We start from the raw sequence: 22,954 nt of genomic DNA on the forward strand, positions 1-22,954 counted from the left end.
AATTTTAACGGCATATAAAAATTCCAATTTATTAAATCAATCAATTTGTCTGTAATGAGTGTGCCTATTGAACAGGTAGAGGAAATTAAGCTTCTTGGAGTTCTTCTTGATAGTAGGTTAAAGTGGTCAAAACAGATCAATAAAATGGTAATAGTTATGGGGAGAGGTTTATCAATTATTAAGAAATGTGTAGAATTTTTACCACAGTACTGTATTTCTCAAATTGTTCAGGCAATTGTTCTTTCTTATGTAGATTACTGTCCAATGGTATGGTCGAGTGCATCAAGTAAAGACTTAGATAAATCACAGTTAGTCCAGAATAGAGCGGCACGACTCATTTTACACTGCAATAGAAGAGTTAATATCATGAAAATGCATAAAACTTTAGGTTGGTTATTGGTTAAGGATAGGGTAATTGTTTCTCTGCTGTGTTTTATAAGAAATATTTCTATGTCAAAAGTTCCAAATGTATTGTACTGTCAACTTTTGTATAGTAATGTTAGTCAACATTTTAAGAGCCCATATTATGGGTTTTTGAAAATGCCCCTCCATGTATTGTGTAACACAGCTCTAAGTGAAGTGAAGTATCCAGCTAAGGCTTAAATCTGTAAGAATACAGTGTTTAAAACTGTTGATTCATCTATAAAAGAGTCGACTCAGTGCTTCAAACGAGTCGTCTTGATACCGAGTCATTAGGTGTTTTGCCATGACGTACGAACGAAACCAAGTTATTCACGTGCACGCGCAAACCCGGGAGATTTCAAACCTGAGGCCCCGCCCTCTGATGCAGAAACCCAGACACACACACACACACACCCACAAACACACGCACACAAACATGCCGGTCGATTGAAGTCACACTGCAGATGGATATTATTGAGTCTCTACCCAAAGATGAAACCTCAGCATAAGCCCAGCTTTAAGCAAGTGGAAACTACTGGAAACTACATGCTACAAAGAATACTTCGTTTGTTAAAGGAAGGATCAGTAAAGACTGGACATGTCAGGACATGGATCACTTTCTTCCTCCATTTCTCACGTGTAAGTACGTGCGATTAAAGTTGTTGCCTCGTTTACTCTAGCTTGCAAATGTATTTAGTTGTGATTTGTTACTTGTAACCGCGTGTACTGTATGTGGTTAACTGGCTATATTCTCATATCGCGTGCAAAACCACGTTAAAAACGCGACGCGTGCTGCTTTGTTTATGTTCCCGTGGTGGAGTATAATGTGTGTGTGTGTGTGTGTGTGCGCTGTCGTCCGGAGGAGGTTTATGTGTGTGTGTGTGAGTGTGTGTGTGGACGCATGCGCGAGAATGAGGGCAATATAAGTGTGTGTGCGTGTGTGTGTGGGCGCGTGCGCGAGGACAAGGGCTATGTGTGTGTGTGTGTGTGGACGCATGCGCGAGGACGAGGGCAATATATATGTGTGTGTGTGTGTGTGTGTGTGTGTGTGTGTGTGTGAGTCTGTGAAAAGAGCAAAATGTGACAAGCTAGGAGATCCCCTCGCCAGTTCTTGGGAGTTTTTGCTCAATAAAATAGTCAGTCATCTGTATTTTCAAGTCCATCGTCTGTATTTACATTCATCCACTGGCAGCTAAACTCCACGCCTACACTATCGAGCGTGTATGAACTGAGAGTACTTTTATATTGTTGATTAGCTGCTGGGCATTTCACTCTGTCTGTGGCTGAAAGCAGTCAGTGTCAACCAATCGCAACAGACTGTCATTGGTCCAATCAGCGCAGATTAGCTTCGCGCTAAGGAGGGGTTTGGGAAGAAATGAATCACTGGACGATTCATACGGGAGTCGCTGGGATAATTAGTTAAAAATAAATGCAGATTATAAGACCATGAAAGTGTTTTTTGACCTTGCATGCATATTAGACTGTTGTTGGAGACCCTTACAACCAAAATATGACCCTATTTCATGTATAATATGGGCTCTTTAAAGGAAATAAAATACACATGAAAATAAATAATTAAAAAAAATATTCATTATAATTGTTCCGAAATTTGGGAGAGAATACCTTATTAAATCATTTATTCATTTTCCTTCGGCTTAGTCCCTTATTTATCAGGTGTCACCACTGCGGAATGAACCACCAACTATTCCAGCATATCTTTTACACAGCGGATGCCCTTACAAACTATAGCTAAATTTAGTTCACCCAGTTCTCCTATAGCGCATTTGTTTATGGATTATGGGGGGAAACCGGAGCACCTGGATGAAACCCTCCTCAACAAAGAGAGAACAGAACCAACTGGCCCAGCTGGGACTTGAACCAGTGACCTTCTTGCTGTAAAATCGTCAGCAATTGTGGCGCAGTGGCACAGTGGGTCGCACTGTCACCTCACAGCAAGAAAGTTGCTGGTTCAAGCCCTGTCAGACTTTCAACATTGAAAATTAAACCACACTGAACTGAACTAAACTGAGCTTCAACTCTAAAACTGGACTGACACAGTTTCAATTTACCAGAACTTCTACGTTAAGCTGCTTTGACACAATCTACATTGTAAAAGTGCTTTACAAATAAAGATGAACTGAACTGAAAAAGCCTAAGGAAATGTAATAAAATTCTGTTTGTCCAGGAACGCACCGTTGGTCTTGGTCTCCATCCCAGAAGATGGCGCTGTGGCCCTGCAGGGAGGACAGGAAGAGCTGGCTGTGATCCTGACAGGACAGCAGGTACCGCAGACAGGCAAAACTGGGCTCCTGCATCTGCCGCATCAGAGGAGCTGCAAGAGGACGCTGGACACACACATGCAGAAATTATGGACTGATCTCAGGTCAGGTGTACATGTGTTTTAATAGATACCAACATGGGGTTGATGTGATCAAGCTGTAGTTTTTGCATTTATTTGTTTGAGAAAAATACAGGTAAAACTGTGATATAATAATAATTTAACAGTTTATAATAACAACACATCAAAGGCTAAGAGAATATAAATATTAAAACAGATTTATTGGTGCATAATCCATATATTTGATTTGGCTTGACTTGATTTGGATTTATAGGTGTACTATTCCTTTAAGAATAGATTTCTGGGTGTACTATCCTTTTAAGAACAGATTTCTGTATGTAATATCCCTTTAAGTAAAAAATTCTGAGCGCACTATCCCTTTAAAAACAGATTTCTGAGTGCACTGTACTTTTAAGAACAGATTTATTGGTGCACTATCCCTTTAACAACATATTTATAAGTGCACTATACCCTTAATAATTAAATTAATTTCTGGGTGTGCTATCCACTTAAGAGTGGATTTCTGGGTGTGCTTAAAGGCTGATTTATACTTCTGCATCAATCGCACGCATATGCTACGGCGCGTATGAATGCAAAGCCCTCACCGTGGCCGTCGCTGACGCGCACCTCTCAAAAAATGTAACTACATGTCACAACGACGTGTAGCGCAAGCTCTGCGATTGTTCAGCTTGGTAGCACTGATGATTGTGGGCGGGACCGAGAGCCGCGCGAGCCAGACTTGTAAGCGATTGTTTACAAGTGTGGAGTCCCGTGAAGGAGCTCGGGATGGAAAGTTTGTTTTGTGTTTACCTCATGGTTACAGTTGTTGCACGTCCGCCGGTTCCTGCCTCAAAATTAGTTGGTTTGAGCCACTTGTACATTAAGGAAGCGTTCAGAAAAAACAAAACACCAGCGAAGAAACTTGACACAGAGGAACATTTACACCTCACTGCCAACTAACTTTTTGGAAGTGTTAATGCAGAGCAACAGAAACAGCATGCAGAAGTATAAATGCACAACTATGCGTGTTGCATGCACCGTGGGTCACACCGATCACTTGTTGCAGAAGTATAAACCAGGCTTAAGAGAGGATTTCTGGGTGGACTATACATTAAAAAGTAGATTTAAGGATGTGCTTTCGCTTTAAGAACATATTTATGGGTGTAGTATGCCTTTAAAGCCATATTTCTGTGTTTAATACCTTTTAACAACAGATTTCTGAGCACACTATCCATTTAAGAACTATCCCTTTAAAAACAGATCTATTTGTGTACTATACCTTTAAGAGCAGATTTATTAGTGCACAATCCCTTTAAGAATAGATTTCTGGGTGTACTATCCCTTTAAGAACCTATTACTGGGTGTACTATCCCTTTAAGAACCTATTACTGGGTATACTATCCCTTTAAGATAAGATTTATGGGTGCACGAACCCTTTAAAACTTTCTCTTTAAGAACAGATGTCTGGGTGTGTTATCTATTTAATAACAGATTTCTGAGTGTACTATGCCTTTAAGAAGATTTATGAGTGGAAATATTTATGGGTGTACTATCCCTTTTAAAAAATGTCTGCGTGTACTATCCCTGTAAGAACATATTTATGGGTGTATTATCCCTGTAAAAACATAGTTATGGGAGTACTATCTCTTTAAGTATAGCTGTAGGGGTGCACTATCCGTTTAAGAAAACATTTATGCATGTACTATCTCTTTAAAAAGATTTCTTGGTGTAATATCCCTGCAAGAATATATTTATGGCTGTACTATCCCTTTAAAAACAGATTTCTGGGTGTACTATCTCTTTAAGAACAGATTTTTGAGTTTACTATCCCTTTAAGAACAGGCAGAAGGGTGTTGTACCTTCTCTGGTTTGGTGTCCCAGCACTCCAGCATCAGCGCCTGCAGACAGTGAAACTGCACCTCCTCTGGGGCTCCCAGCATGGGCCGGACTCCTTTAGAGAGTTTTTTAGCGATCTGCAGCTGGTGTTGACCCATACATGGTCTGCGTCCGGACAACAGCTCATAAAGAACCATCCCATACGAGAACATATCCACCTGAAACACACCACAACCCTCATTTAAAAGCAATCTAGTGTAATGATGATCAGGAGTCTGAGAGTTCATATACAGTCAATCTGCACCAATTCCCCATGGAGAAGGTGAAGTGAATTTCCTTAAGGAGGCTGTGCTTTTCACTTTGCTTTTCTGGTTATGAAATAATCTGATAAATGAATTTGATCAAAATTTTATTTTTTATTTTGTATAGCCGTTCTGGGAACTGTACAAGAAACAACTTAGAATCACTGGTGTGAAGATGCAAGATGTGCAGCACCTGAAACTACGGATACTGGAAGCCTGTGCTGCCATTTCTCCTGTGGTGTTGCTATCAGTGAGTGAAGAGTGGGAGAAGAGGCTTGCATTGACAATCCAACACAATGGGCAGCACATTGAACACATTTTATAAGTGGTCAGAAACTTGTAAATAACTCATGAAAGAATAAAGTTATAAACCGAGCACACCATTGTTTTTCTTGTCAAATTCTCAATAAGTTTGATGTGTCACATGACCCTCTTCCTATTGAAAAAACAAAAGTTGGATCCATGATGGCCGACTTCAAAAATGCCACCATGGTCACCCCGCATTTTGAAAAGTTTGCCCCCTCACATATAGTAATGTGCCACAAACAGGACGCTAATATCACCAACCATTCCATATCACAACCAATAAACCATATTATTATATTGTAATGTCTCAGCTGTGCTTTTAAAAATAGCAGTTCCTTTCCCTGCTGAAAAAATCCAGCTTAAACCAGCCTAGGCTGGTTGGCTGGTTTTAACTGGTTGACCAGTCTGGTTTTAAAGAGGTTTTAGCCATTTCCAGGCTGGTTTCCAGCTGGTCTTAGCTGGTCAGGCTGGAAAATGACCAGCCAAATCCAGCTAAAACCAGCTTGACTGATTTAAGCTGGATATAGCTGGTTTTGGCTGGTTTTAGCTGGTCATCTCCCAGCCTGACCAGCTAAGATCAGGCTGGAAATGGCTGGAAACCAGCCTGGAAGTGGCCAAAATCCCTCTAGAACCAGCCTGGTCGACCAGCTAAAACCAGCCAACCAGCCTGGGCTGGTTTAAGCTGGATTTTTCAGCAGGGTTGTTTTAATTCTCTTGGCTTGTACATGCGCTAGTGACGTTTCTCAGTAAACCAATGGCATCTAGCTCTGCCTTTTGGTACCCTTTTGTCATGCTAGTGGTATGGTACGGTTTGCTTTTTGATACCCTTTGACAGTGGAAACAGCCATACCGTACCACTCAGAGGAAGCAATAGTCACACAATGGCAACTTCAGTTACTAACTGTCCTAGCAACAATCCAGAATTCCCAAACAACTACTAGTAAACACCATAGCAACCACCCAGAAACATGTACATCCTAAAAAAAATAAGCCTTAGCAACCAGCCAACAACCAGGGCCAGTCACAACTCTTCAAAAGAAAAAAAAAAGAAATGCTGTCAGACTTTACACTGACAGAAAATATACGAGAGCAGAAGTAAAGCATGAGTGAGGAAACGGAAGCATGAAGTCATGGTTTGTGACACAGTAAAGCGCACGTCACATTTCTGTTAAACGTCTTTCTAGGTCAGCTCTATAAATGGACATGTGCGTCGACGTGAGCCACATCAATCCTGGACTGCAGTTGTAGTGCTCGACTTGACAACACAAAGGAAAAAAGAGGCACGTTTCCACATTACACTTCAGTTTCAGGAGCCTGACATGGCATCACAGAGCAAGCATGAGAAGAGCAGGACATAGTTTGTAGCTAAGATACACACACACAAATACACACACAAACATACACAGGAAGAGACAGACACATACACATGCTCTTACATAGATATACATACTTACACAGAGACACACACATGGACAAACACATAAACACAGAGAGAGATATAGACACACACACTTAGTTGCACTCCCACAAATACACACTGACACACACATACACTTAGAGAGAGAGAGATACACACACACACACACACACACACAATCTCACAAAGGTAGACACACAATGGCACGCACACACACACACACGCAACATACACACACATACTCAGAAAGAGACAGATACACACACACTTGCACTCACACAAATACACACACACACTAACACACACACGCACACACACACACACACACACACACACACACACACAAACAATGGTACACACACAATGGCACAAACACACACACACGCGCACGCACGCACGCACGCACGCACGCACGCACACACGCACGTGCACACACATGTGCACACGCACGCACGCACCCAGAAAGATGAACGAGACACAGATACACACACAAACAATGGTACACACACAATGGCACAAACGCACACACACACATGCACACACGCGCACACACACGCCCACACACACACACATGCACACATACGCGCGCACACACAAACGCGCACACACACGCGCACACAGGCGCACACAAACGCGCGCACACACGCGCGCACACACATACACTCAGAAAGAGGAAAGCGATACAGATACACACACACAATGGTACACATGCAATTGCACGCTCACACTCATGCATGCATGCACCAAACACACACACACACACACACACACAATACATCTACAGAGAGAGTTTTCTCTCGATATCTCCCATTAAAAGGCTGTTAGCATAATGATTGGATTAGCAGTGGCGTTAATCACTGATTCATTAAAGGGCCTCTATTGAGAGATTACAGCAGAGATCAAGCTGTCCGTGCAGAACCAGACACACAAAATCTCCTGTTGATTTCTGTTCAAAGGAAACCTGTGTGCCTTTCTTTCTGCCATAAACCACAGCGGACTTCAAAAAACCAAGACCACGTAAAAAAGCTCATTTGCCTCGTTTTTTACTTTAATAAGGCGCAAAGAAGAAAAACTAATCAAAATAATGATAATAATACATTACTTTCGGTCACTGCTTACATCAAATAAACAGAATATTTTACATTTTAAATGTATATACGGTATTCATACATACATACATACAACAGTTCTGTCTGCTTCTTGAATCTGAACGATCTCTCTCATGTGTATGTAGTAGTGCTGTTTTTATACCATGGTAATTTTAGTTTATTGAGTGTGAGATCAATCTTAAGGTCTTAAAACCATAGATGGCCATCTGTTTCTAATGCATCTCCTGTTTTCGGTACAGCAGACTAGTTCAGTAAAAAAAAAAGAAGAAATGCCAGCATGTGTTTAGCATTTTTCCTTATCGCAAACACAACAGTAACCTGGTAGTATTTGCTTTGCTCTGGCTTTTTCAGGGTTCATTTTTGTGATCTCCAGATGCAACAAAGAAATAATGGGAGACCTCTGTAGACTGATGGCATTTCATGCTGTTCAGCTTTATAGTCCTAATGTCAGCAAATCACCTGTTTTGTCTTCACTTCAGACATTACGCTAACGGTTTCTGCTGTTCCTCGTACAAAAGGATATTTGAGACTCTCCGTGTTTGCTTTTCTTTTTTATATACAAGATTACGCCAAAGAACTGTTGTATAAACGCAATATCACACTTGTAGCAGTGCGATAGGGCTGTATATCGGCACTGGTGCTGATATATAGCCGTATCGCACTGCTACTCGTATCACATTAATCATATACAGTTGAAGTCAGAATTATTAGCCCCCCTGAATTATTCACCCGTTTATTTTTTCCCCAATTCCTGTTTTTTTTCAACACATTTCTAAACATAATAGTTTTAATAACTCATCTTTAATAACTGATTTATTTTATCTTTGTCATGATGACAGTAAATAATATTCGACTAGAATTTTTTAAGGCACTTCTACTCAGCTTAAAGTGACATTTAAAGGCTTAACTAGGTTAATTAGGTTAACTAGGCAGGTTAGGGTAATTAGGCAAGTTATTGTACAATGATGGTTTGTTGTGGAGACTATCGAAAAAAATTAGCTTAAAGGGGCTAATAATTTTGAAAATTTCCTTGTTCTGTTAAACAGCAACTGAAAAATGTTTTTTTTTTTTACAGAAAAAAAGCAAAGATAGGGTAAAAATTCTGACTTTAACTGTATTTAAATATATAAAATATTATTTATTATCCAAAAAAATATTCACCTTCAATAATGATAACTATGATAATAATAATAATAATAATAATAATAATAACAAATAATAAAAATAATTAAATTATAATATTAATTATAACAACACTAATAACACAATAATTATAATACAATTAAAATATAAATGATAATAAAAACAACATAATGACAATTAAATTAATATAATTATATTAAATACAACAATACAATAAATACTACTACTTATATATTAATAACACAATATAATAATAATATAATAATAATAATAATATTAAAAATAAAATTAGAGTATTAATTCTAACAACATCAAGACAATTAAAATATAAATTATAACAATGACAACTTTAATAATAATAATAATAATAATAATAATAATAATAATAATAATAAAACAACAACAATACTAATTAATTGATTGATTGGTTTTCTAGACTATTTCTACTCTGCTGTAGAGCAATAGTCAGGATAAACCAAACCTCATAACTCCATTGTGACGCTGCATTAATGCAGTGGAAACATAAATCCCATTAGAAACGCAGTAACAGATCTCACTCTGCTCTGCTGGATCAGACTCTTGCAGACTCAGCAAACATGAGCTGGAGAACAAATCAGCCTCAGATCTGCCTAGGAGGAAAGTCCCAGGATGCCGACGGTCAGGAGAGACATGAACAAACTAAAGAAAAGCTGTCAGAAGTGCTTTCCAAATGCCCCGAGACACACAAGACTGAACTACACTGGACAAATTGATGAAAAGATCCATTTGGAAACAAAAGCAGCTAAAGAGGACCTAATATGCCCCTTTTCACAAGATGTAAAAAAGGTCTCTGATGTCCCTAGAGTGCGTCGTCTTCCAGCTCACAATACCACTCAAATAATGTTTTTTAACTCTTTGAAACTGACCCTTTTAGGCTTTGATCCTAACTTTGCCGTTTTGGAGACTGTCGCTTTATATTCAAATGAGATTGTGTCGTCTTAAAAAGAAGGCGGAGCTACAAATGCCTTTGTGTCAGCATAGTGGCAGATTCAAAACTCTAACTGCTTCCCACTTAGGGATGTTTATGCTAATGAGGGAAAGATGGTAACTAGTGGGCGGGGCTTTCCCCCAATGACAAATTCAAAGTGTTTCAGCAGACTGTTATTATCATGTGTGATTATAAAAAAAGATTTTATAAATGTCTATGATTAGACGCTGGTTATAAACACACACTTGCCACACAATAGAAACTTTTTTACACTAAATTATTAATGTATAAATAGTTAAAATATATATATATATATATATATATATATATACAGTGGGTACGGAATGGGTGGAATTCAGATCCCCTTAAATGTTTCACTCTTTTTTATATTACAGCCATTAGCTAAAATCATTTCATGTTCTTATGAATGTTGACACAGCACTCCATATTGACAAAAAAAAGCACAGAATTGTTGACATTTTTGTAGATTTATAAAAAATAAAGTATATATATATATATATATATATATATATATATATATATATATATATATATATATATATATATATATATATGTATATATATATATATATATATATATATATATATATATATATATATATATATATATTTATATATATATATATATAAATATACACACACACACACACACACACACACACACACACATATATATATATATATATATATATATATATAGATATAACAATTTGTCAGGTGTATATGGAGAAGAAAAGTATGTGTCACCTACAGGTGGTTTGTCAAGCCCACTCACCTGCGTAAAAAATTGGATAATGTTTTAAGAAACATGGATAAGAAAGAGTCTGGTGCAAACGGAAAGAAAAAGAGTGTGTTGTACCTTTTCATCATAGACGATGCCGGGTCGGATCTCTGGAGCCTGGTACCCTGGCGTGCCCTCGACCCCCAGCGCACCCTCGTGAAAGGACTGGCGTGAGATGCCGTAGTCGGACAGTTTGATATTGACGGAGTCCTGCAGGTCCAGAGACCACACCAGTATGTTGTCAGATTTCAGGTCACAGAAGATGATGCTCTTGCGGTGCAGATACGCCAGGCCTGTTGCGATCTGATATGCCACTTTAAAGGTGAGCATGTGGCCCAGCGGCACAAACTGAGAACCTGACACACACACAAACAATGAGGACAGAGATGAGCTTTGCACATCATCAGTTTTTTATTTTGTTTTAAAGGGCACCAATGATGCAAATTCAACTTTTGGAAGCTCTATAAACAGAACTGGGTGTAGGCATATTGTGTCCACAGTCATACTGGAGTGATATAAACACAAGTCGTCTCTTTTTTGAGACCCAACACAACATGACGTAGGAGTGCTGTTTTCCCCATCCTCTGAATTGATTGTCAGGCGCTTATTCGTATGTCTCTGTAGTAACTCGTATAATTGTTCACAGAACAGGATTTGCAAAGAGACTGGGATTAAAAGATCTGTTCAGCTCTCTGCGATCAGCTGCACCGCAAAATGTTTTTAAAACAGTGTATCACTGTAATAAAGAAACGAACATATGTAATCATATATAAATATACATTAGATGGGTCTAAATTAAAGACTCTATTAATAACCCAAATATTTTACTAGTAATGTGCACTACAAAGAACTTAATATAGATCAGAGATACCCAAACTAGGGCCCACGTGTCAAAGTTGGCACATGGTAACTTTGATTTGGCCCACCAACCAATCAGAGAAGGGATGGCCAAATGATGGGGAAGGTTGGGACGAATCCCTCAAACAGATTGTCATTTCTAATTTAACATAAACTTTTGTTTGTTTGTTTGTTTATTTGCTAAAAAAAAAGAAAACTCAAATGAAATATTAGAATTTGAAAGGGTCATGAAACCCTTTTTAAATGTTGACAGATATATATGATATATATAAACATTGTGTTATAAATGAGAATGTTTATGGTTTTATTGTAAGAAGTACATTATAAAATGTAATAAAAAAAAAAAATATATATATATATATATATACACACACACACACACACACACACACACACACACACACATATATATATATATGTATATATATTTTTATATATATATATATATATATATATATATATATATATATATATATATATATATATATATATATATATATACATTAAGGATGCACGATAAATCTGTGGTCATATAGTTAACGGCCGATAAATGCTATTTTTAAGATTATCATTATCGATCCGATGTCTAAATTAGGCGGAACTTGTTCAGACTTGTCCAGTGCACTATAATGAATCTCTCCTCACAATGTTTATTTCTTCAAAGTCTGTCCTTTCCTTATGTGGTATTGCTGTGCGTTAATAACTCAGTGAGTAAACATGTTCCCTATCATTGTAGACATGTTTGATTGACTGTCATTGTGTATTTGCTTTAAATCGCCTCAGGAAAAATATTACATGTGTAAACATTCCAGATGCGATGCACACGTGCTAAACAACACGTTGGGTTGTTTGTAATCTAATATAATTTTTTGTTATTATAAACGCGTTACTTGCCATGTGTTGTTGATGTAAGATTGTATTCAGTTTGATCGGATATATTTATATTGATTATAACAAGTGCGCGTGAGGGCTGCACGCACACACTCACACACACACTCACACACTCACACACACAGACAGACAGACAGACAGACAGACAGACACAGACAACATTCACAGAAACACATGGGGAGAGGTGTGCCGGTCACTGAATCCACTGAATTTGTACATGTGTACATCACTGTACACGTTTTATTCAAGAACATTTGAGCTGATTTCAGTCCTTAGCTCTTTTATTTTCATTTTATTGAATATGTATTTAACTTGCTTGTTAATTCAATCATATTTTGTTATTTAACCTAATATTTTTATGCAACAGAAAAGAAATGAAATAAATTTTTTGCATGCTGATTTATGTGTCATCGTGGATATAGATCTTTATAATCACCTTGCAATTTTAAGTTTATAGCTTTTTTGCTTTGAGTATAGACTATTCAGTTCATAAGAGCAATTTTATAAAGTTTTCTGTATAAAAATATAACATTTTTAAGTATTTATAATTATCAGCCTATACATATTGGCCTCCAAGTCTGAAGAGTTATCAGTTATCGATATCGACCAAAACATCCATATCGGTGCATCCCTAATATATATATATATATATATATATATATATATATATATATATATATATATATATATATATATATATATATATATATATATATATATATATATATATTAATACAATTAAAGAATGGTTTTCTATTTATTTTTATTATTATTAAATTAGGAAGTTACCATGGCAACTTCAATGATATACAGTTTGGTATATTTAGCTTTGGCCCACCACCCTCGATCAAGTTTGGTTTTTGGCCCTACATAGAAAAAAGTTTGGGCTCCCCGGATTTAGACAAATTGAAACAATTTTTTTATGTATTTGTATATCCTGCAAGTCTATCTGCTTCACCTTTGGCTCTCTCCTCCAGTACAGTGTTGAGGCTGCCTAGCGGTGCCAGCTGCAGGGCGAAGCAGAGTGGGTGGATGCTGATGCCCACCAGAGCCACTATGCAGGGGTGCTGCAGAGAGTGGAGCATGCTGGACTCCTGACGAAACTCTGAGAAGCTCCTGGAGGCGTCCATGGACTGCAGATGCTTGATCATGGTGTCTGCGGAGGGACAGGAAGAGACGCTTTCAGAACGTAATATACAGTAATGACCAGCGCTGCACTATATATGGGTATTTCTTCAACTACGGGCACTTTTAGCCTTGTGAAGCTGAGCAAAACAACTTGTTCAAAATGAACCTAACACAGCCTCATAAGTTTAAACAACTTGTCTAGTTTTAAGATCTGTAAGAGGACAAACTTGGATAAGAAGATAAACTTTTTATTTCATTGTGAACTGAACAAATGTCAATTCCACCACATCTTCAAGCTTAAAAAAATTATAGCAGTCAAAAATTGTCTAGGAGCACCTTTGTATCTAGTGTAACCAATCTTTCCACATTATATATAATAATTATACATTTGTTAATTAATTAAATTAGTTGTATGCTGAATTGTACACCTGTCACACTCTAAAATTTAACACTAATTTGGTTAAGAGCTTATTAGAAAAATAAATCAACTGAATGTGTATGTTAAACAGAGCATGAACTTATACACTGTGAATACACTTTTAATGTGTGATGAGAACTTTTTAAATATTTGTTTAAAATGTGTGTGGTGGTGGAAATTACATTTTAACAGTTTATTGTGAAAAAAAGAAAAATAGCTTCAGCGATTAGCTTTGAATTGATACTAGCCTTTCATGTATACGAAACACTCCTATTTACCTTAATTTTGTTTGGTTTTTAAAAACATCTTTGAAGGTACAACATGTTCGGAAATGACGTAGAGTAAATGTATTTCCTTATCAAGCAATATTTACCTTGATTTTTCTTCAAGTGTTGGTGATAAAAGTTTAAATTCTCTCCATCTTGAACATGTTCTCAGATGTCACTACTCATTTTCACAGAAACCGCCTAAATAATCTTTCACACAAACTTTTTAAAGCGACATTACAGTGTTGTGGTGGAAATGACGCTGATGCTGTGCGACAGCTATATTTTGTATAAAAAACTAATATTGATAATAGTCTCACATTATTAACTATATTATTATAACTATATATTATTTCACAAGTGCTTAATTAAGATACATGAATAGTTACCAGATAAACAATATTTAAAATGTTATTATCAATGTTGAAGTTTAAAACTCTGGGTGTGCGACAAGGTGAAAACAGTGATTTCTGACACAAAAGGAGGTTGAATAATGTGAAAAAATATAATAGAAAGCTAGTATTTTTGTTTAAAAGTAGGTTTTATTTTAAGTTTGACAAAAAAAGAGAAATTTAATAAAAATAATATATATATATTTTTGGATATATGATCAAAGGACATAAAAGTGCCCGTACTTAAATAATTACCCATAAATCGTTTCATCATCGATATCTCAATGTGCGAACCTCACTGTAATGCTGAGTCCCACACAAGTCCTTCATGTTGTCCCAACACAAAAAGATTAAGTTAGCTTGTTTTTACAAATTTAAGTGGATAAAAACAATCACTCATTCATATTCTTTAGGCTCAGTCCTTTATTTATCAGGGGTCGCCACAGCAGAATGAACCGCCAACTACTCCAGCACATGTTTTAAACAGGGGATCCCCTTCCAGCTGCAACCCAGTAATGGAAAACAATATGTTACGGCCCAAACTCAAAACTGGCTCGAATAACAACAATCAAGGTTTGAGCCGAACATATGGAAGACACAGACGTTTGAATGGTTAAACTGACGTTCCGTCAATATGTTTAATTTTCCATAAATCATAAGTTTTCAAAAGACAAAACATTAACAAAAATCAAGTAGACAGGGAGGGCAGCTAAGGTAAACAGGTCTCTGACTAAACTGTTTTAAATGGACAGATATTACCTAAACTCCTTTGAAAAGGAATAAAAAATAGGTGAGTCTTCCGGGCCACTGCTTACCTTCACTAAACTAAATAAATCATCTGAGAAATATCGCTAAATTACGAAATATGCTATCCATCTCAGATGCAGAAAAGCTAGTCCATGCTTTTATGACTTCGAGACTGGATTACTGTAATGCTCTATTTGCTGGCTGCACAGCATCCTCTATTAACAAACTTCAATTAGTGCAAAATGCAGCAGCCAGAGTTCTGACCAGGTCTAGAAAATATGATCATATAACCCCAATTTTATCCTCCTTACACTGGCTGCCTGTTAAATTTCGTATTGAATTTAAAATATTACTTCTCACCTATAAAGCTCTAAATAATCTAGCTCCTGTTTATCTAACCAACCTTCTGTCTCGCTACGAACCAACTCGCTCCTTAAGATCTCAAAATTCAGGGCTTCTGGTAGTACCTAGAATAGCAAAATCAAGTAAAGGAGGTCGAGCCTTCTCTTTCATGGCTCCTACACTCTGGAATAGCCTTCCTGGTAATGTCCGAGGCTCAGACACACTCTCCCAGTTCAAAACTAGATTAAAGACCTATCTGTTTAGTAAAGCATACACTCAGTGCATCACCTAGCAGGTTCCACACTGGCTTCTACATCTTGCTTATATACACTATGAACAGCAGCTACGCTAATTATTCTCTTTATTCTCTATTTTCACCTGGGGATACTCATCCCGAGGTCCTCAGATTAGGCGGAGTCACTGATTGGATCCAAGACCAGCGACGTGATGATCCCAAGGATTCCATATCCGGGACCAGGCCATATCCTGAGCTGCTGCTGCGCTGATGGTCATGGGGAGTGGAGATCATGAGTCTGATTCCAGCGACGCTCCAGGGACAGACGAGTCTTCATTGAGGCCATCTTCCAGCATAAACCACGGCGAATGAAGTTCTGCACAAGACTTTTGGCCAGCGGAGAAATTAAAATGGTCGTGCCCAACTGAGTCTGGTTCTCTCAAGGTTTTTTTTCTTCACTCCCATCAGGTGAAGTTTTTTTTCCCTCTCCGCTGTCGCCACTGCCTCGCATGGTTCAGGATTGGTAGAGCTACGCATCGATGAATTTGCTCTTCAGTGTTTGAACTCTCAGTAATGATTAAATCACACTGAACTGAGCTAAACTGAACTGAACTGAACTTAAACACTAAAACCTGAACCACACTGTTCCAATTACTATGACCATTTATGTGAAGCTGCTTTGACACAATCTACATTGTAAAAGCGCTATACAAATAAAGCTGAATTGAATTGAATTGAATTGAATTAAATAAAACGTGACTATGAAAAATAAACCCCTACCTGCAACAAAACAAAGTATCAAAATAAACAAACTAGTTAACACATTACGAATTTAGAATTAAAAAAAAGATTAACATGAACAAAACAATAAATAGAGTGGCATCTGGATGAATGATCGCCGGGCTTGCGGAGCACCGCCAGCCAGACCGCCTAAGCACAAGCCACCACCGAGCTGAGGGAGAGTGAGAGACTGCAAGATAGAGCGAGAGAGAGAGAGAGACGCCATTGCTGTCAGCCTTATATAGTGGAAATCCCCAGTGACGTCACGGGCATCATCCAATCCTGGATAAGCCGGGTGAAACACTCCTCCTAGAACTCGATCGCAAGCACAAACCGGCAATAAATAAATAGATTAAATAACACAGACCCACGTAACACACAAATACACTCTTACACTCATTCCCACTCATACACTAGAGCCGATTTAGATCATCCAATTCACCTATAGCGCATGTCTTTGGATTGTGGGGGAAACTGGAGCACCAGGAGGAAACTCACGCCAACATGGGAAGAACATGAACACAGAAACGCCAACTGACCAAGCCGGGACCCTACCTAGCAACCTTCTTGCTGTGAGGCGACAGTGCTAACCACTGAGCCACTGACCATAACAGAATGAAATACTAACAAATAAGCATATATACTCTCAGCTCTACTGTATTTCTAAAAGCAGGCCAAAGGTTATTTTCTGCTAGATTGACAGTAGCGTCGTACTGTGAGGTTAAAAGAGCAGCAGGTCCAGGATCAAGTTTTTACACAACCCTCGCTGACCTTCCTCATTAAGAGCTGCAATAAAAGTCAAATCCAGCCTGAGAGCTCAAAGAGGAAACGCATAACTGTTCCCTGACCTGAATCTGATTTACAGCGCAGTGCTTTTACTGGCTCTGCTTACTCACATGTGCTTAAACTGAGCTGATCTGAGGTCAGTAAACTCTTAATGAGCTTCTCTCCCGCTGCGACACACTTCAGTCCAAAACACTTGCTTTACAAACACAGCGTTAGCTTGAAATAATAACACACCAGCAGTCTGAAAGAGCTTCTGGGGCGGACTGGGACTAAAAATCAGCCCTGGCATTGTAGCCACACCAGCCCACATTACCACACCGACACAGCCCCACCCACGGACACGCACATTCACTACTTATATTGGTGTACAGATGGTAAAATTATATAAGCAGTACCATATTTAAGAAATATTTGCACATTTGATGTATGTGACTGGAACAAAAACAACCCATTTATATATACAATAATGTCAATAATTTTTTTTTCTGCTTTAGTCCTGTGGAAATATAAATTTATATCATCTAATTTCAAATTAACAATAATCTACATATAACTAAAAAGTTATATTCTCTGGTTTTTAATTATATAATTTCATTAACATCCCAGTTAGGAAGGACATTAACCTTTTGTCTTTCTGATTACAGGCTAAGCCAATGTAATGCAAATTGTCAGTTTCACAGCATGGGGTGTCTATTGTTTTCTCTTTTCGATCAAATGGTCAGGCGGTTTCTGTCTCCAGAACAAGATGAGATTAGGCCTGAAAAAGCAGTTTACCCTGCCGACCACAACTCTTAATTTGCATACTTTGTTTAGCTATATCCCCTCCTCCTAAGAACACAATATAGCCATGAAATCTTTGTCTTAATTCAGACTTGTGTGAGACTTGTGTGAGACTTGTGAAAGAACTTGCAGACTGCGGACCTCTAGTAGTCTCTTGCAGACACATTGGACACCTTGAAGACGCTGTATGACTGTAGATTAACCAACACGTCTCAATAAAGGAATTCTGCTTGTTCTGAGTCTCCTGGACTGGGTTCTCTCTCTTCTTTTTCACTCATTTATTTTTTTTTTTACAACAGTCCCTTTATTAATCTTAGAACCAACAACTTATCCAGCATATGTTTTACACAGCGGATGCCCTCAGAGCTGCAACCCATTACTGGGATAACCAATTCCCAATTGGACTACCCAATTCACCTATAGCAGGTGTTTGGACTTGTGAAGAAAACCAGAAGGTAACCCATGAGAACATGCAAACTCCACACAGAAACACCAACTGACCCAGCTGAGGGAACCAGAGACCTTATTGCTGTGAGGCGACAGCGCTACCTACTGCGCCACTGCACTGCCCCCTTTCGAGACTAGTTCAGTTAATTTGATGTATTTGGCATTGTCTGACTTGACTGCCTTTCCCTTTTTATCGTCCACAATTTGTTGCACTTACTGTGTGTTGGACATTTTTGGCAGATCTTGATTATGTCCGCGTAACCTCTGATTGGGTCGGCCCATCTCGAAACCAGCCGGTCGTTGCCGATTGGGCCAATGCTTAACATTGATTAATATTCTTACTATTATCATCATCATCATCATCATAATATTCACATCTTGCAAGAGAAAAAAGCTGCTTACATGTAAAAAACAATACATATGAAAAAATACATTTAAAAAATAGCTGACGGGGCCAAATTTAAAAAATGGTCCGGCCCTTCTGGCATTTGCCAGAATTGCCAGATGGCCAGTCCACCCCTGTTCTGGATGGTGACTTTGAGCTACATAATGCAAATATATATTTTAAAAAATTAATTCATCAATTTTCTTCCTCATATACTTAAAAATACAGCATAATAATATACAAGTAATCATAATTTACACCCAGTGGTGTAAAGTAACACATTACAAATACTCAAATTACTGTAATTGAGTAGTTTGTCTGAGGAATTGTAATTTAGTAAGTAGTTTTAAAACTGTAAACTTTTACTTTCTAGAGTAGTTTTAGTGCAGTATCAGTACTTTTACTCCGCGACTTTCCTTCATCCTGCAGCCACTGCTGTATTTTTTCTCGTCTATGAAGATTAGAAAAATCAGTTCTGTGATTCTTGTTCAATCAAATCACACATAGAAGGTAAATCACATCATAATGAACTACCTCAAGACATGGGCGATTATAATTGCAGCAAACTGTTTGGAAGCATTAAAAGTGTCCAAGAAGATGTCCAAAACCTTTACACGCACTGACCCAGAGAGAGTTTACATGCATGTTGATGAAAAGATGACGGATGTTTACTGTATGATGACCGAAATGGCCTTAAACACCCAGCAGGCACAAGACATCAACATGATATACGATTGATGTTGTACCTCAACATGGTGTGGACGTTGTAATTTGTTTGGAAATGAAAATCGAGTTGATGTCAGATCTCATGGTCAGGCCGACGTCAATGTCCAGTGTCCAACCTGAAATTAACCAAATATTAATGTCTGATTTTGGTTGTAATACCTGACAAATAGATGTCAGTATTTGACGTCAATATGACGTTGGTTTAAGATGTTGGCTTGATGTTAAATTTTGGTCACTTTCTAACACAACCTAAAATCAACCAAATATCAATGTTATTTGATGTCATTATTGGATAACAAAATAACGTTGTCCTAAGACGCTAGCTAGACATTGAATTTTGGTCACCTGACATCACGACTTAAATCTAACCTAAAATAACGTCTGATGACATTGCGTGCCTGCTGGGCAATAACTAAATGCACTACAGAATGTTACGTTTACACACATATACAAACCACATGTAAACACATCAGCTTTTTACAGCGTAATACTCACTACTCACTACGCTTGAGTACTTTTGAAAGGGCTACTTTTTACTCTTACTTTCAGTAATATTTGCAGCAGATACTTTTACTCGCACTACATTTTTAAAAAACTAATGGTACTTTTACTTAAGTATAATTTTTCAGTACTCCTTCCACAACTGTTTATAATACACATTAAATATATGGTTACATTTAAATATTATATATTAAATCGATATAAAATAATATATGTAAATGTATTTACATAATTGTGCATTGTGTATAAATTACGATTATATTTCGTTTCATATTAATATATATTTCATTGCATTCAATGTATTTGGGAAATGTATAGGTAAAATATTTTTTTAAATCTTTCTTTTATTAATTATTTATATTTATACTTTTTAAATTTTTTTATTTACACCTGACCAAAGTCTTGTCGCCGACCCCAGATGTAAGAACAACAAGGTCAGGTCGATCTTTCTGATGAATCATCTGTTGAGCTGCATCTCAATCATCACAAATACTGCAGAAGACAAGATTCACACAGAAGTCAGTCAAGTTTGGTGAAGGAAAAATCATGGTTTGGGGTTACATTCAGTATGGCGGCGTGCGAGAGATCTGTAGAGTGGATGGCAACATCAACAGCCAGAGGTATCAAGACATTTGTGCTGCCCATTACATTACAAACCACAGGAGAGGGCAAATTCTGCAGCAGGATAGCGCTCCTGCTCATACTTCAGCCTCCACATCAAACCTCCTGAAAGCAAAGAAGGTCAAGGTGCTCCCGGATTGGCCAGCCTAGTCACCAGACATAATTACTATTGAGCATGCCTGGGCTAAGATGAAGGAGGAGGCATTAAAGATGAATCCAAAGTATCTTGATGATTTTGCCATTCCAGATGACTTTATTAATCAGTGATTTGAGTCATTGCAGAGATGTATGGATGCAGTCCTCCAAGCTCATGATGGAGTCAGACACAATATTCATTCTGTTTCCACTGCAGCATGACTTCATTGTTTGTTTGTTTACTTTATTTATAGAGCACATTTAAGTGCTTTACAAAAAGACCAGCATACAAAATCTATACCTACATATAAAAATAAGCAAAATATATAAAACAGATGAAAATTAATTAATTACAATCAAATATATATTTATATTCTATTATTATTAATTTGTTAATTGAAGAAATCACTTTTTGAAAATGACATATTGAAAAAAAATTCTCCATTTTTAAAATTAAAAATAATTTATTAATTAAAGGGCTAATATTAATAATTTCAGGCCTTGCCGTAAACTTTTTTTGATCACCAGCCACTGTGGCTAGTAGATTTTCAACATTACTAGCCACTCTGCATTTTCACCAGCCACAATTTTGTTGTTGGGAAAATATATTTTATATTCATCCATTTAACTGTGTCTTTCTATTGTCATGCATCTAAAACTATGCACAGTAGTCTGTCCAGGCTAAAAGTCCCACCAGTTAACTATTGACCTTATTCTAAAATGCGGAAGTGCGCCTGTTTTCGCGATTGTCTTAGAACTTCCGATTCAGTCGCCTATGGGAGAAATGACTAGGAATAATAAACGGCAGAAAATGGCCAAACTACTTGCTCAACAAACAAATGTTTGCATGACTACACAGACCAAGTAGCATAATATAATAAAAAAATATTAAATTGCAACATCAAGCAGCGTAACGAGCAGTTGTTAATAGGGATGTAACGGTATTGTAAATACCGTCATACCGTAATATTAATTTTTTTCGATATTACCGTAGTCGCATGACTCGGTAAAACTATAGGTCTTCTGAGAAAATTTGTTCAGGCGAATGAAGCGAACGGGAGGTACCGGAAACTACAATTCCCATCAGCCCAGGCTTGGCCATAATCCCTTGCGGTCTGTTGTCGCTACAGATCCAGTAATGCGGAAATGGAGTGTGCTGCTAGAAGCGGGGATGAAAAAGAGCTGGAAAACCCTAAAGCGGGTGTTGTTGTCGCCGCGCGCGTACTGAATAGTGGTGTTGTCGCGCGAGTTCTTATCAGCTGTGTTGTCGCGCGCGTACTGAATAGCGGTGTTGTCGCGCGAGTTCTTATCAGCTGTGTTGTCGCGCGCGTACTGTAAAGCGGGGACGGAGGGTATGTCGCGTCGCGGGGGCACTTTTGATCATTTTGGAAGGGAACTTTCTATCCAAAACTAAAAAGGGCATGAGCACTGCACAGGTTGAGCACTGTGTGTGCACGTGCCTGCAAGTTGGGGAATACGACTAATAATCAGTCATGGGGACTGCAGAAACACAGCACACTGTTCAGATTGATGCAGACATGAGACCTCTATCTCACTCATGGTTTGTCCTCTCAAGTGGTGGAAAGACAATGCACAACGTTACCCACTGCTGTCAACCTGGGCCAAGTCATATCTCTCTTGTCCCAGAAACCTCAGTCCCAAATGAGAGGGTTTTTTTCTGTTGCAGGGGACATTGTAAATACCCAGAGATACCAGCTTTTACCAGATTATATTTATATGATAATTTTCCTTTAAACCCATCTCTATCTAAGTGAGTGAGTGATTAAATGTTGAATGTGATGAGTTTTCAACAATACTAAATTGAAACGTAATTTTTTTACATGGTTTAATATTTTTTTGTTATTAAAATTGAAGTTCCTGTTTCAAAGCTGAC

The 22,954-nt window shown here is 37.8% G+C and overlaps 1 protein-coding gene and 1 long non-coding RNA gene across 4 annotated transcripts in view; one reads left to right on the forward strand and one right to left on the reverse strand.

The window, feature by feature from the left end:
- lrrk1 (leucine-rich repeat kinase 1) overlaps window positions 1-22,954 on the reverse strand; it is a 198,582-nt gene that overhangs the window by 28,835 nt on the left and 146,793 nt on the right. For all 3 annotated transcript variants that reach the window (XM_073908054.1, XM_073908053.1, XM_073908055.1), the window contains 4 exons: window positions 13,330-13,527; window positions 10,701-10,978; window positions 4,600-4,794; window positions 2,596-2,747 (listed from right to left, as the gene is read on the reverse strand). In XM_073908054.1, coding sequence (XP_073764155.1) covers window positions 2,596-2,747; window positions 4,600-4,794; window positions 10,701-10,978; window positions 13,330-13,527 — 823 coding nt within the window. The remainder of the gene's footprint in view (window positions 1-2,595; window positions 2,748-4,599; window positions 4,795-10,700; window positions 10,979-13,329; window positions 13,528-22,954) is intronic.
- On the forward strand, window positions 2,588-5,253 carry LOC141375303 (uncharacterized). Its single transcript, XR_012383135.1, has 2 exons — window positions 2,588-4,898; window positions 5,006-5,253. It is a non-coding gene; the product is annotated as an uncharacterized lncRNA (long non-coding RNA).

Source organism: Danio rerio, chromosome 7 (assembly GCF_049306965.1).
Source record: "Danio rerio strain Tuebingen ecotype United States chromosome 7, GRCz12tu, whole genome shotgun sequence".
Classification (NCBI taxonomy): Eukaryota; Metazoa; Chordata; class Actinopteri; order Cypriniformes; family Danionidae; genus Danio; species Danio rerio.